The sequence below is a fragment of the Eubalaena glacialis genome, chromosome 2, assembly GCF_028564815.1.
Source record: "Eubalaena glacialis isolate mEubGla1 chromosome 2, mEubGla1.1.hap2.+ XY, whole genome shotgun sequence".
NCBI lineage: Eukaryota > Metazoa > Chordata > Mammalia > Artiodactyla > Balaenidae > Eubalaena > Eubalaena glacialis.
In genome coordinates, this window is record NC_083717.1 from 118,119,354 (window position 1) to 118,135,082 (window position 15,729).

The window sequence follows — 15,729 nt, forward strand, 5'->3', positions numbered from 1 at the left end:
CACATTCACAGTAGGAAGTCAATAACAGTTAGCAGTCAATCACTTGATTGATTCCGATAGCTGATTTCTCAGAAGCTTTGCTATCCAACGGCAAAATAAATCCAAATCTATATCTTTTCTATACTTTAGACCACAATTAAGTCATTACTCACCAGAAAAATTTCAATGGCACCAAGGATATACATAGCTGCTGCAAATGTGGTACCAAGATAAAAGCAGAGGCCAACAGCCCCACCAAACTCTGGGCCCAGTGCTCGGGAAATCATAAAGTATGAGCCCCCAGCTAAAAGGCAAAACAGAAGGTGAACAGGATAAAAAAAGTATGTAAGTAACAGGAATGTAAACAAGTCGTAACAAAGGATAAATGTTTCAGGCTTTTTGAAAACCCTGAATATGATAAAAAGTAGATTTCCTGGTAGGGAGTAAAAGATGAAACCTACATACTGCACATCTAATGTTCCACATAAATCAGCACAATTTGTCAGTATTACTTAGAAAAATATCAGAGGATATTTACTACAGGCATGAGATAGCTGAATAAAATATATATTCTAACTAAAAGAAGCTAAGAATGCAGTAGAAATTATGGATTCTAGCTTAAAACATACAGAGATTTTTAAAAGAAGGTATTCTGAAGTCAAATAGTGTTAGTGCCTGTGGCCACTAACTAAATAGTATTCTGTTCCTTGGAAGTTTGCACCTCTGGCTTTATAGCAGAAACATACAGTAATCAATGACAATCTCTGAAATCCAGCCTTAGCTACTGACCTGGCACCACTCCATTAGTGGCAATGGCACTCATGGAGATAGCAGTCAACATTGTCTGTAAAGAAAGAGAAAGGAGAAGACTGTTACTGTATAAAGATGACATTTCTGTACGACTTTCCCATCTGTGGACCTCAGAGCACTTATCCAATATTTAATTCTACCTACTTTTATGGAGGGAGTTGCCTGTCATACCAAATGGCATGCAAATGAGATGTGCTTCAACACGCTACACTAGTCACACTACTGGTATCTTGAGTACTCTGTTAAAACGCTCCTACATCGTAATCAGTAGGTTAGGTGCTATTAAGAACCACTGATCTCACCCTGGTCTCCTAGTTAAAAACTTGGTAAACAGATTGGAAACTGACTAAAGACTGGCTACAATAACAAGAATCATATTCAGTAAGAAGAGGAACCACTGAAGACTTCTGAGCTCATGAGAACTGTATTTTAAAAACATTACCTGATAGCAGCAGAGTACAGAATGGACTGAAGATAGGAAGTAGATGGAGGCAGAGTGACTTGTTAGTAGGCTATTGTGGTAGTTCAGTGAGAGGTAAGGACTGCAGTGGTAGAAGTGGGACTATAAAGACAGGGTTGAACAAAAGAGATTTCAGAGGGAGACCTGACTGGCCTTGATAGCTGATGAGATATGAGAGGCAATCAAGGAGCCAAATACGGCCCTGAAGTTTCAAGACTAAGAAACGGGAAAATAAAAATGGTGGTACCATTTAAGTTATTAATGATATGGACTATGTCTGCTTACCCTGCTTTACATGGCACTCAGCTGAGCACAGCGAGTGTATAACAGTGATAGTAATAAAAGAGGTCTGTAGACAGCTTAATAATAAAATAAAAATTTTTATAATAATCTATCAACTTACAATAAAATTGAGAGATGTGGCTGGGATACACAGAGAAGAGGAGTTTAAATTAAAGGAAGATCAGAACGTTCTCAGTATAACGGAGAGAAGAACTGGAAAGAACACCCCAATTTCTGGGGAAGGGATAACGGATGAGACTGCAAAACAAAACGAATACCTCTTACCCCCAAACAACAACCAGCTTTGTTTATTGGTACCACACTGGAGTAGCACATCACATTTTCTAACATATTTTCTGTCACAACACTAGTGTTATCGAGTTCAAATGGTTTGTATGCTGAATTTTTTGAAGTCAGGGACTGTATCTTCTACTTCCTACAGAAGTCTTTCCTTGTAATTTTGAGTACATCATATTACAGATATAAGCAGTGAATAACTGACACTAAATAACTGAAAATCCTTTAGATTTTAGTATCAAAATAATCTCCCTTGTTGAGATCATGAGTCTTTCCCCAGTACATATTCTTTCTTTTATGCCCAAATAGGTTAAGCATGATACTTTGAGCTCTTGCAATGTTCCAGGTGATCTTCAGGGGCCAACTCAGGACTTACACAGCAGCAGCAGATAAGGACAATTGCAAAGGCCTGCAGAACTCCAGCTGTGCCCACCACCCATGTAAGGCGTAGAAACAGGATCACTCCAAAAATATTTTGTAGACATGGGAGGTAAACACCCATGAAAGTACCCATTTGGGGGGTCTGGAAAGAAAGATGTTGACAAAAGAAAAAAATCATGTAGTCATCTAGAAAAGATGATTCATCCCTTTACTTTTATATAAAAACTTGTACCCTATCATTTTAATTGCAAAGCAGACATGATATGTTTAAGCAGTATCTTTAAATAGGCACATATAAAATCTCCATCTTAACAAATGTCCATCACCATACTTTTTATTATTCCTAGAGATATACATTTTAACTTTACATAGCTCTCCACATATTTTTACATAAGCATCTGATCACAAATAAACTTTTAAGTGCATCCCCAACAATTTAAAATTTTCTGTTCTTCAAGGCCAATAGCTTTTTCTTTAAAAAAAAAAAAAAAAGGATAATGATTTGATGGAATTCCTTCAGAATTTGGCATAAATCTTTCATAGTAGTTGGTAAACGTAGTTGATAAAAACATCTGAGGGTCGTTTTACTCCTGAACAACCAGAAAGCTTACTTGTAATATTCTTCCATATTTTCATGTTGAGAAAAACTGATATTTGGTCTTTGAAAAACCCAACAGCTTCACAACAGAAAGATGGCATCAGTAGATGGGTGTGGACACTTTTATTTTGAAGTGCTATTCCCTCTCCCCGGAATGCCTGTCTCCCAGCTACTAATTACACAGCTCACTCCCTCACGTGCCTGGCATATACCAAGCGTTCAATAGTTCTTGAGCACGGAGTGATGCCCTGGACATTTCCTCCTTTCTTGTATACGGGGCTCTTTTTATTTGTCCTTGTTATTCCAAGGCCTCACCTTGGTGGGCTTCTTTTTCCCTTCAGTGATGTTCTCTGCCTCTTCATGTTCCTTTGCTCCTTGCGTCAGGTTAGTGTAATTGGCCAAGCGGCTGAGGAGAGAAGACACCTTTGGTCTGGTGTCCATTTCTTCCTATAGAGCCAGAAATAAGAAAGAAAGAAATATTGAAGAACACTGGGAATAAGCATCAAAATGATCCCTCTACAAGAAAACTGCAAAGTAAATAAGAAAAAATTTCACAGGTAAACATTTTAAGAAAATTTATCAATGAGACTTTATTCTCCCCCCATATTATAATATGTAATCAGGGCTACACACATTCTTATAAAATTCTTAAATGAAAAGCTTTATGATTCTTTCTAATAGCTTAACTTTACAGAAAACACAAAACCACACTGGCCCCTACAGACAGCTGTAACCTCATAAAGAACACTGATAACATAATCTTTAACTACAGTACTACTAACAGTCTACTAACATTTATAGCTATTACTTATAGCACCAAGCACGGACAGGTCAAGGAAAAACTTTTGTGACTGAACCAAATATTCACCTCAGACCTTTTCTTGAAGGAAGTTAAGAGAAAATATCATTTAAAAAATAGGAACACTGAGGAAAGTGGCACTTGAATCATTGTCCAAAGTAAGACAATGCAGTGCTGGACTAAACCAGGCTCCTTTCAACAGCCAGGACACAGATCCCATCAGAGTCCATGCTACCTTAGTCGGATGAGACATTCAGGTCCTCTTAATCCAGCAGCCTGCTTCCTACCCTGATTTTTGGTTAGTAGTTCTAAGGTAAACGACATTCATCCCAAACACAGAGTTGAAAAATTTTGTACTTGGTAGATTATTACAACACAGAGATTTAAATCCTAGTTAAATTAGACAGCAAGGTTCTCCACATGCCTGTGATGTCAACATTCCTCTTTATTTCACAGAAATTTGACTCAATGGCTATTCACTAATTAGCAATAATTAGATTACATAGATTAAATCAACTACAATGACAAGCTATAGTAAGTATTGTATTTTAACAGTTAGTTATTAAATTATACAACCTGTACTGTTTTAAAACTAAATGGGGTGGAAAACAGCGATCTTGAAATTTCTGTTCTTGAAATCTCTGCCCTAGTTTTCTCCCAAATATTACCTCAAAGAGTGCCAAATTTTTATCAAAATATTCATCTCCTTCTTCATAATTGGAATTGTTAAGATAAGCATTTCGAGCTTTCTTATGTCCATCATCTGGAAAAAAAAGTAAACCAAGTTAGTTTCTCATTGGTACTGAAGAAGCATCAGCACCAAATAACTGCACGTTCCCCCTGTAATAACAGAACCCATTTTCATATTCAGATTTTCATCTGAGAGTGGCAGAACTCAATCAGCATTGCTTGGAGAATGTGACTCCCTCTTGAACAGGAGCAAAAGCAAATTTCTAAGAAGTAAACATGGGTCATTCCTTTTCTTAACAATATGAAGACCTCTGGAAACACTATTCGTTTAAGATCCTAGCCTATAGAGACCCGACTCTTAATGTCACCCAAATCTAGGATGAAAAAAAAATAGTCACTGAGTACCTGCTCAGTGTACAACACTGTGCTAGATAAGGGCTACTTTCCACACTGTTGCTGTGGATAATGGCAATAAAAGCCCTCTGCCTTCAGGGCTATCTGACCTTTTTTGTACAAACATTTGCCACCTATCTTTTTATGTTAAAAGAGGCACCTCACAAGAATTTGGTGAACCTGCTATGGGGAAAAAAGAAAAAAGAGAGCGAGACTGGGTTCCCTAAAACAGTAGAGTCTCTGTTGTTTGAATGCTTTCTTAACTTTGGTTCTTTATTGTATAAAAGTTACATAGTCCTAATTGTCTGGCAGGAGAGAAAGAGAGAAAATTTTAAAAATTGTGTAAATGTCATTAAAAACTAAGATTTTAGAGACCTCCCTGGTGGTACACTGGTTAAGATTCCACGCTTCCACTGTAGGGGGCACGGGCTCGATTCCTGGTCAGGGAACTAAAATCCCGAATGCCGCACGGCGCGGTCCAAAAAAAAAAACCCCCCAAACCCTAAGATTTTAAATATTGAAGAAACAGAGGTCAATACAAAAATTAAAGAAATTAATTTAAAGTCCTATAACCTTAAATATGTAAGATGAGCTTGGGAAATAGCCAACAAGCTATCAAAATAACTGAGTCATGTCAAAGGACAGAAGAGCCAATCTGAAGGGGTTCCCGCTGGCTAAAAATGGGATAATGTGAACATTAAAAATATATAATGCAATGAATTGAAATGCAAGTACTTGAAATATCCAAAATGGTATGTAAAAAACTAGTCCCCTTCGCAGAGTTGCTATGGAAACAACATCGAAGTCTGAAAAATAATAAATGTAAAGAATTAAGCAATTATCCTGTCTTTCCTGTACCAACTGTATTTCACGGTAACCAGTTAAAGAAATTTTCTTCATTATAGAAACATGCTGGCGAATAAATGCAGATGGAATGATATATTCAGAAAAAAATCACCAATTTTCAACCCTTAATAAAATAATGGTTATGAGCAGTGATCATCAATGGTTGCTAAAACCATTAGGTGAAAAGCTGAGGCATAACCCACTAATCAATCTGGAACCCACTGATCAACCTGGAACTCACTGATCAATCTTAACATCACTAAAAGTGGGACAACACAATCTTCTAATGTAATACAATGAAAAATACACTGTGCAACTTATGATGTACTCTTACCCAAAGAATGGAAGCTGAATCTAACCAAGCCTCTAAATGTAACTACCAGTTCACAGAAAAAAAAGGAGGAACATATTAAACATCACCACAAAGATGCAGTCATCAAATTCAGAATGTGGAAGATTCCACATGACAAATAATCTGATTTTGTCAACAAATAAATGGCATGAACTAAAACAGGCAAACTCATAAATTAAGAGACTTAAGATGACATACCAAATCAATTGCAAGGTGTGAAACTTGTTAGAATCCTGACTCAAACCAAACGTCAGGAAACAGAGGAATATGAATATGGACTGGTTATTTTTTTTAAAATGGGTAAGTAAAATCATATGATGTCTGGAATTTTCTTTAAAATATTCTGGGAAAAAATTTGGTGGGGGCTTGAAAACAGATCTGCAACATTGCTGAAGCTGGGTGGTGTGTTCACGGAGGTTTATGCTATTCTATTTACTTTTCTATACCTCTGGAAATTCCCATAATAAAAAGTCATAAAAAGAAATGCAATTATTTTCCTCTCTAATGCTTCCAGAAAATTCTAAAGAGAATGACACAGCTAAAAATTATCACCACTTTTGAGTAATTCATTTATTCAATTAATTCGGTAAGCACTAAGTTCTCATATGTTGGGCACCACAACAGTAGACAAGGTAGTTAAAGACTGTACTTTCATAAAGACTGTACTGAAGTCACAGAAGACAGAAAATAACTTTAAAAAAAGTGATAAGTTCCGTGAAGAAAATGAAACATGTACTGGGATAGATTATGACTGGGGATGGGAAGGACAGACAACTTTCGGTAAGATCTTTAGGGTGCTGGTAAGCAGGCTCTCCAGAATTAAAAAACATATATACTGATTTATAGTATTTGCCAATTTCTGTGGTGCAAATACTTACACATGCTAATTTCAAACTACTAATGTGAAGTCACTGAACGTGGTTTTGGGAAGAGATGCACGCAATTGGTTCTCGTGAGCTGGTACGAGCTGGCGGGCTGTAGCGTACCCTTGGCACAGGATGGGCAGGAAAAACCTGCCTTTCAGGCAGAGGGACAGCAATTTTAAAAGATCCTAAAGCAGAAACAATCTTAATGGATTCATAAAACAGAATAGATAACATGGCTGAAACAGAGCTAGGAAAGGACAGAGTGGTTGGAGAGACAGGAAGAAGTCAGATCATGTAGTTAGCAAATGGACGGCTCTTCCGAATCCATTTATTGAGTAGTCCCTCCTTTTGCCACCGACCTATTCTAGATAACAACACCACCATGGGGGCTGGGGCCGGGGAGAGAGTGACGTGAGAGTGTGTTAATGTCATTTCCTTTATTGGGGGGGACAGGGGTATAGACATCATTTTTTCTTAAGTAAGGGATTAAAAAAGAAACAGAAAGTGGAAAAAACTGCAAACGACTTAGGGTGACAGAATAGTTCAAATATATCAATAATATCAATAATTGTAATAAGGCAAACAGACAAGATTTACAAGTTAAAACATGAAGATTGACACACTGGATTAAACAACAAAATCCAGGCATATAGTGTTTACAAGAAACATAATATGCACACACAAAGGCTGAACGTAAAGGAAAGAGATATATCAGGCAAATACTAACCAAAATAAAGCTGACACAGTTTTATTATTAGCAGATAAATTTTTCTTTGAGAAAAACTTTATTAGGGATGAGAGGGTAACCATATAACAGAAGACTTAATTCACCAAGTATATAAATTTTAAACATACATCTATTGTTTATAGTTATCTCTTTCTGTGTAACAAATTACTCTAAAATTTAGTGGCTTAAGCAGCACATACTTATCATCTCAGTTAGTGGGAGCTAGGAATATGCGCATGGCTTAGCTGGGCCCTCTGCTTCAGTCTCTTGTCACGGCTGTGGTCTCATTGGAAGGCCTGGGGAAGATCCTTGTCCAACCTTACTTACATAGTTGGCAAGAATCAGTTTTTTCAGGCTGTTGGTCAAGGGCCTTTCTCAGTTCCTTGCCACATGGGACTTTCCATAGGGCAGCTTATAGCATGGCAGCTGGATTCCCTCAAAGCAAGCCATCAAAGAGCCAGAGAGGGAGTACAAGACAGATGTCACAGTCTTTTTGTAATCTCATTTTGAAAGTGACATCACTTTTGCCATATTCTAATAATTAGCAGGAGTCATAAAGTCCAGCCCTCACTCAAAGGAGAGAGGATTACACAGGGCATGAATACCAGGAAGAAACGATCAACAGAGTCAGTCTAAAAGGCTGCCTAGGGAGTTCCCTGGCAGTCTAGTGGTTAGGATTTGGCGCTTTCACTGGTGTGGCCTGGGTTCAATCCCTGGTTGGGGAACTGAGATCCTGCAAGCCGAGGTGCAGCCAAAAGAAAAAGGCTGCCTACCATATCCACCCATCCATCCGTTCATCCACCCACCAATCCATCCATGCCTCAAAATATTTGAGGCAAAAGGGACAGAATTATACCAAGAAATTAATAAATCTACCATCACACAGGGAGATTTTTAGCATACTTTTCTCAATAATTGATAGATGAAGCAGACAAAATAGCAAAGGTAAAGAAATCTGAATAACACAGTGAATAACCTTGGCCTTAATGGAGATAGCATTCTGCATGCAAAATTAGAGACTATACATTTTAATCAAACATACATGGAAAATTTACATATGGAAAGCTATCATGTACTAGATCTTAAAGACTGAACAAATTTCAAACAGGTATAATATAAGCCATGATCTTGGTGTATAACAACGAGTTAGAATTTAATTATAAAAAGATAAATTTAAAAACGTTGTGAATTTAGAAATTTAAAAAAACCCCACACACTGCTTAACAATTCAAGGATCAAAGATTAAAATACTTAAAAATTGCATAACAATGAAAACACTACCTATTGAAACTTTTATGATGCAACAAAAGTAGCACTTCAAAGGAAAGTCATTGCTTTAAAATTTTACATTAGCAAAGTAAAAAGAATAAAAATTATATGAGCTATGTACCTATTTTAAGAGGCTAGAAAGAAAGGAGAATAAATCCTAAGACAATAGAAGGAAAAAGATAATGATAACTATACAAGCTGTCTTTTGGTTAAATGTCCTTTTCTGTCTCTCAACTTTCCATTTTTCCTGGGTCCTTGTACTTTAGGTGGATCTCTTGTAAACAGCAAGTAGCTGTGTTTTTAAAAATCTGACAATCTGTCTTTTTTTTTTTTTTAATTTATTTATTTATGGCTGTGTTGGGTCTTCGTTTCTGTGCGAGGGTTTTCTCTAGTTGCGGCAAGTGGGGGCCACTCTTCATCACGGTGCGCGGGCCTCTCACTATCGCGGCCTCTCTTGTCGCGGAGCACAGGCTCCAGACGCGCAGGCTCAGCAGTTGTGGCTCACGAATGCAGGCAGACTCCCAACCACTGCGCCACCAGGGAAGCCCTAATCTGTCTTTTTAATAGTGAAGTCTATCAACCTTAGCAATTGATATATTCAGACTGAACTCTACCATCTTTTTATTTCTCTTTGGTTTTCTTTCTCTATGATTCATTCTCATTTTCTCTCTGGATTTTTTGGTTTGTTTTCCCTTATTCCATTTCTTGTCTCTCCTCTCTTGGAGTTTCCACACTCTATTTCTATTCTTTTAGTCAGTTCCAACTCTCTCCTCCTGACTTACATAATATTACTATCCGACATTTCCAGGAGTCTTTTTTTTTTTTTTTTTTTTTAACTACACAAATCACTGAAATTATTTCATACTGACAACACTGACTTGGGTCAAGGTCCACATTTACCATTTCATTTGTTCAATATTCTTTGTTACATTTCAGAATACTAGTCTTCTGGGATCATTTTCCTTTTACTTGAGGTACATTCTTTAGAATTCCTTTAGAGGAGGGTTTCTCAAACTCAGTGCTGTGAAATTTCAGATAATATAATTATTTGTTGTGGGGGATTGTCCAGTGCATTTTAGGATGTTTAAGGGCATCCTTGGCCTCTAGTCACTAGATGCCAGTAGCATCTCCAATAGTGACAATCAAAAATGTCTCCAAACATTTCCAAACATCCCTTGGGGGACAAAATTGTCCCTAGTTGAAAACCAAGAGTTTAGAGCAAGTCTCGCGGTAAAAAGCGTTGTTGGCTTTTACTTATCTACGATTGTCTGTATTTTCCCCTTAATCCCAAGTGTCTTGCTAAACACAATTCTAGGATAATAAAATTTTTGCAAATACTTTAAGACATTATTTGTTTTGTTATCTGTTTGTTGAGAATTCTATCATTCTGTTGTTCCTTTGATGATCTGTTTTTTCTCTCTGCTGCTTTCAAGATCTTTTCTTAGGTGTCCTGCAGCTTCATTAAGATACGTCTAGGTGTAGTTTTCTTTTTGTTCACAAACACCCTTCACCTGTTTCTAATCTACTGTTTAACTCCTTATTTATTTATTTATTTATTTATTTATTTATTTATTTATTTATTTATGGCTGCATTGGGTCTTCACTGCTGCGCGAGGGCTCTTCTCTAGTTGCGGCGAGCGGGTGCTACTCTTCGTTACGGTGCGCGGGCTTCTCATTGCGGTGGCTTCTCTTGTTGCGGAGCATGGGCTCTAGGAGTGTGGGTTTCAGTATTTGTGGCACGTGGGCTCAGTAGTTGTGGTTCACGGGCTCTAGAGCACAGGCTCAGTAGTTGTGGCACATGGGCTTTGTTGCTCCACGGCATGTGGGATCTTCCCAGACCAGGGCTCAAACCCGTGTCCCCTGAATTGGCAGATGGATTCTTAACCACTGCGCCACCAGGGAAGCCCCCCTTTTTTTTTTTTTAAATGTAACCATACTTTTAATAAAACCCCACTGAACACCACCATGCATGACGCATTGTGTTAGAAGGTGAGACTACAACATGAAACAAGATGGTCTCTGCCCTCAAGAATCTTCCAGATGTGGGCAGGGACTAATTACCACAAATGTAGTGGCTTAAAGCGATATCCATCAACTTCCAGTCTCTGGTCTGGCATGTAAAGAGATTAGAAGTCTTCACTCTGTCCTAACCAGTAAAAAGCTGAACAAACTAATCATCAAATCTTCTTAAATCTATCAGAGAATTGAGGTCACAGGGCAAACTGCTGACCCCAAAATTAGAGAGATGGGCAGATACAGAGTCAAAACTTACCGGAGCAGAAACCTCTGTGGGAACCAATGCCAGGGTAGGATACTTTGCTGCCTGCCAGAAAAAAAACTTTGGTTTTAAAATTCTCATGTGAGGGCCTCCCTGGTGGCGCAGTGGTTAAGAATCCGCCTGCCAATGCAGGGGACACTGGTTCGAGCCCTGGTCCGGGAAGATCCCACATGCCGCGGAGCAACTAAGCCCGTGCACCACAACTACTGAGCCTGTGCTCTAGAGCCCGCGAGCCACAACTACTGAAGCCCGAGCGCCTAGACCCTGTGCTCTGCAACGAGAAGCCACCGCAATGAGAAGCCCGTGCGCTGCAACAAAGAGTAGCCCCCGCTCGCCGCAATTAGAGAAAGCCCTCGCACAGCAACAAAGACCCAACGCAGCCAAAAAGAAATAAAAATAAAACAAATTTATATAAAAAAAAAATCTCATGTGATTTGGTTCAGATAACCCAAATAGTCGCCCTTAAAAGGCCAAACTATCTTTTAACATAATCTAATCATGGGAGTAAAATCCCTTAAAGTAACAGTTCTACAGGTTTGGTAGGAAACCTTGGGGCTGTTTTATAATTTCGCCTACCACAACTATGATGGCAGGCTGATAAGATACCTTGGTAAAGGGAGGTCTGGTGGCTTCCTTTGACTTCCTTAATAGTAGAGAGTACTGAGTTTGAGGAAAGAGGTTTTAGGATGAAGGAATTTGATTGACAGCGTCATGGGCTCAGCAGTCTGGGAATTAGAGCAGAGGAGGAGGAGTTTGGTTTGAGGTTCTTTTGGGTAAGCTGGGCAGAAAAACCACAGGTCAAGGGAGATAACAGGCTTAACTGATGGACCACAGACTGTAGGCCAGAAATAGAAGACAGAGAAACCTGGAGTGAGGGAGAAGGGACAGGAGTTAACTTGCAGGGGCTACAGTGGATGGAGAGATTCCCGTTAAAGCAGAAAGTGGAAAAAGGCTTTAGTAAGAGGTTAAACATTTAGATCAGTGGTTCTTCAAATCTGGTCCCCAAACTGACAGCATCAGCATCATTTGGGAACTTGTTAGAAATGCAAATTCCACAGTCCATTCCAGAATTGGTACAATAAATCAGAAATTCTGAAACTAGGAGTACGGCACGGGAATCTGTTTTAAAAAGCACTCCAGGGGGCTTCCCTGGTGGCGCAGTGGTTGAGAATCTGCCTGCTAGTGCAGGGGACAAGGGTTCGAGCCCTGGTCTGGGAAGATCCCACATGCCGCGGAGCAACTGCGCCCGTGAGCCACAACTACTGAGCCTGCGCGTCTGGAGCCTGTGCTCCGCAACAAGAGAGGCCACGATAGTGAGAGGCCCGCGCACTGCGATGAAGAGTGGCCCCCGCTTGCCGCAACTGGAGAAAGCCCTCACACAGAAACGAAGACCCAACATAGCCAAAAATAAATTAAAAAAAAAAAAAAAAGAGTTAGCATCAGTAGATTGCATTATCTAAAAAAAAAAAAAAAAAAAAAAAAAAAAGGCACTCCAGGTCATTTTAATGCACCATAAGCTCAAGAATCATTGATATTATTCTTCCATATTGTAATAGAATATGTTTATCATGAATGGGACTCCAGCAGGAGAAGGAAAATTCCTGGAAGGAGAATTTTCTGCTGCATGCTGAGCTAGAAATGCCAAGGATAAGTGTAAGGCATTGCTTGAATTAAATGGACTTAGGGTTTTCAGGAAGAACAAGTCCTGGGCCATTCCAGCCAACTGTGTTATTGAGATAAACTTTCCAAGGGCAAGACTAGGAGCTGTTACTGAGGAGAACTGGGAAGGAGTCAGCCTGGCCCGCATCGGTTATTCTTTAAAGAGGGGGGAATCCAACCCCTAGGAAAAAAGGCAGGAAGTGGGGACAGTGAGTTCCTGGGACCCTGAGTGATGAAAACAGCAAGAGACCCTGGTGGAGAGGGAAGACACTTGCTCATGAGCAAAATCTGGCTCCACTTTGGCTCAGCAAGAACAGACGCCCTCTCCTAGCTGCAGGCACCATCCCAACCTGCTGAGCTGCCTCAGCTGCAGCAGTCAAAGCCAGGAGTTCTCGTGCAGGCTGTGCTTAGCCAACAGGATGAGGATATATTTGGGGATGTGGGTAGCTGACCCAGTACAGTAACTCCTATATCCTTATAAGTTTTCTGAATCAATTATTCTGGGGATAATAATCATCATGGGACAATGGCAATAAGCGCTAAGGAAGTTAAAGACACGATTGTTCATTGTTATTATAGGGTAGCCCTTCCCCCTAAAAAACTCAACCAAACATGACAGGCATTTATGAACTCAAGACTTCTGTGGGCAGCAAAGACCAACATGCTTTACACTGCTGATTTAAAAAATGAAAATAACAATGCAGACAAATGTGTATGGTATGCTAGTATTTGTGTTAAAAAAGAGAAAAAACATTTGCTTGTGATACACAAAACATTTCTGTATGACTTCACAAGAAACTGGTAAAATGGGTAGCCATTGGGAAAGGGAACTCAGTAGCTGGGGAAGAGAAGAGGAAAGTTTTTCATGATTAAACCTTATATACCTTTTATAATTTTTTTTTTTGACCGCACCTCGTGGCTTGTAGGATCTCAGTTCCCTGACCAGCAATTGGACCTGGGCCATGGTGGTGAAAGCGCCAAGTCCTAACCACTGGACAGCCAAGGAATTCCCTTTATACACCTTTTAAATTTGGACCATGTAAGTATATTATTATGATTCAAAAATAAATGAGTATTTTTTAAATAAATAAAATAATGAGCTTTTATCCTCAGCAACAGAGGAAAGTCAAGCCTGAAATCTAAGGGCATTAAGTAGCGCCACCATGGAGGGTGGAAGCTGTGGCAGCACCTGGAGGAGCTTCCTCAGAGATTCCCTTAGTCTGGCCACCCTGCCAGAGGCATTTCTAAGGAATCAGGACCCACAGTGATCTGCAGGGAGGAGAACAATGAGAAAAGCTTTCCAGCTTGAAATCAGCTGCTGTCCAGAGCTAGCACCTGGCAAGATACAACTCACTCTCCTGTGGCGGTCACATCTTTACTGGAAGGTAGGTGAGAATTCACACCTGTGACACCAAATCTCCTCTCTTGGTGTTTCTCTCTCCTATTCCTCTCTGATTCCACATTCCTCTGATCTTTGGCCACAGTGTTTGATTTTTGAGAAGAGAATGTTGAACAAGTCAAGCTCTTGTCATTCTGAGTCTGAACTCTCATTTGACTTAGAAGACTTATGCTTTCGTTTTTTCTTCTTTTTCTTGTGCTTTTCTTCCTTCTTTTTCTTGTATTTCTCTTTACATTCTGAGGAACTGGAGCTGCTCCCATCTTCATCTGATGTTGAATCCTCCAGTAACTGTTTTAACTGTCGTATCCTTACATCCTTTTCATGTCTTTTATTCTCTCGTATGATGTCATACATGGGATCTTCATGTGCTACTCTGAACTGTTCCAGCTTTTGGTTGCCTTTGATAAAAAAAGGGCATTCTTTGTCACCTGTTTGGTGACCATATCGTTTACAGCACCAACACCGCATGACTTTGACTTCTTTCCCCAGTGGCATCCAAAGTCCTTTGGTTGGTGCGTGGGCCAGAAATTCCCTGGCATGTTCATTGCCTGGGACATCTGGTATACAGTCTTCTGGCTTAGTCTCATCTTCCTTGATAAGCCCAGGAGGAGATTTTTCATAAAAGGACTCCAGGCGCTTGAGCTGCTGCAGCTGCTGTGCGTCGTGCCGCCGCCGCTTCAGCTCCTGCTCCGGAGGCTCCCACGGCCGCCGTGCGCCCCCGGCCCCCGAGTCGTTGCACCCGGGCTGGGACGACATTGCGGCCCCATGCGGGGCTGCGAAGCCTTCATTTTTAAAATATCAGCAACTATTTGTTTTCCTTCGCTTTAAACAGTCTTTTACTCCTGAGTACCACGCTCATCTTCCTGCATCCTTCATTGATTTAGACATTTAATAGTGTTATATCCCAGACTCAACAGCACTTCATCCCTCTTGAGGGTTACAGGAGGAAAGGAGGCCCAGCTTCAGCATACTACTTCCCTGCTGTTCAGTAGCACTATAATATTGTTGCTATAAAAATCTGACTTTATAACTATCCTGCCCCATCCCACTGCCCACTGGTCTAAGCCACCTCCTCACAGCTCTGGCTTCCCTTGCTGCAGCCCTGGAACCTCTATGTTTGGGGCTTCTCTAGTCTCAAGTTTCAGGTGCAACTACCCTAACTTTCAGACACTTTGGTTCTGGAGGTTTCTGGTCCAACTTCCACTTGCTTGCTTGCTTAATTTTGGGGGGTGTGGGGGGGTGGAAGAATGTCCCTGGAGACTTTGCCTGCATTTATGAAACCAATGATGCCCTCCAGATTGTCTTACCCAGGGTCTACTTGTGGTGGTGTTTTGGAATGGGAGGGTCCAGTAGAGCTCCTGGTCAATTAGGAAAGGTCAGGGTTTTCTAGGCAAGGAGCAAAGCTCTCATCAGAAAGGCATGGATCAACCAGGTATGAAATCAGGAGTGGGTATACTGAAGGGCATGGATCAATTCTTGGTCTGAATATCTTGGAAATCATGCTGCTTCAGATGTACAGCCTTCAGAAGTCTGGGTCACTACTATGACCCCAGGAAATCCCAAGTGGAATGGAAATTCTGGTTTCTGAATAGCAAATAACCTTTACTCTGCAAGAACTAAAAACCAAACCCATATCCTAGGGCT

General features: G+C 40.1%; 2 protein-coding genes across 3 annotated transcripts in view; both read right to left on the reverse strand.

Moving 5' to 3' along the window:
- Positions 1–15,729, reverse strand: part of SLC12A6 (solute carrier family 12 member 6) — an 88,039-nt gene that overhangs the window by 22,191 nt on the left and 50,119 nt on the right. For both annotated transcript variants that reach the window (XM_061180557.1, XM_061180558.1), the window contains 5 exons: positions 4,275–4,369; positions 3,123–3,254; positions 2,205–2,351; positions 769–823; positions 153–283 (listed from right to left, as the gene is read on the reverse strand). In XM_061180557.1, coding sequence (XP_061036540.1) covers positions 153–283; positions 769–823; positions 2,205–2,351; positions 3,123–3,254; positions 4,275–4,369 — 560 coding nt within the window. The remainder of the gene's footprint in view (positions 1–152; positions 284–768; positions 824–2,204; positions 2,352–3,122; positions 3,255–4,274; positions 4,370–15,729) is intronic.
- On the reverse strand, positions 14,215–14,841 carry LOC133085308 (retinitis pigmentosa 9 protein-like). The gene has a single exon (XM_061182295.1). The coding sequence runs from the start codon at positions 14,839–14,841 to the stop codon at positions 14,215–14,217; it is 627 nt and encodes a 208-aa protein (XP_061038278.1).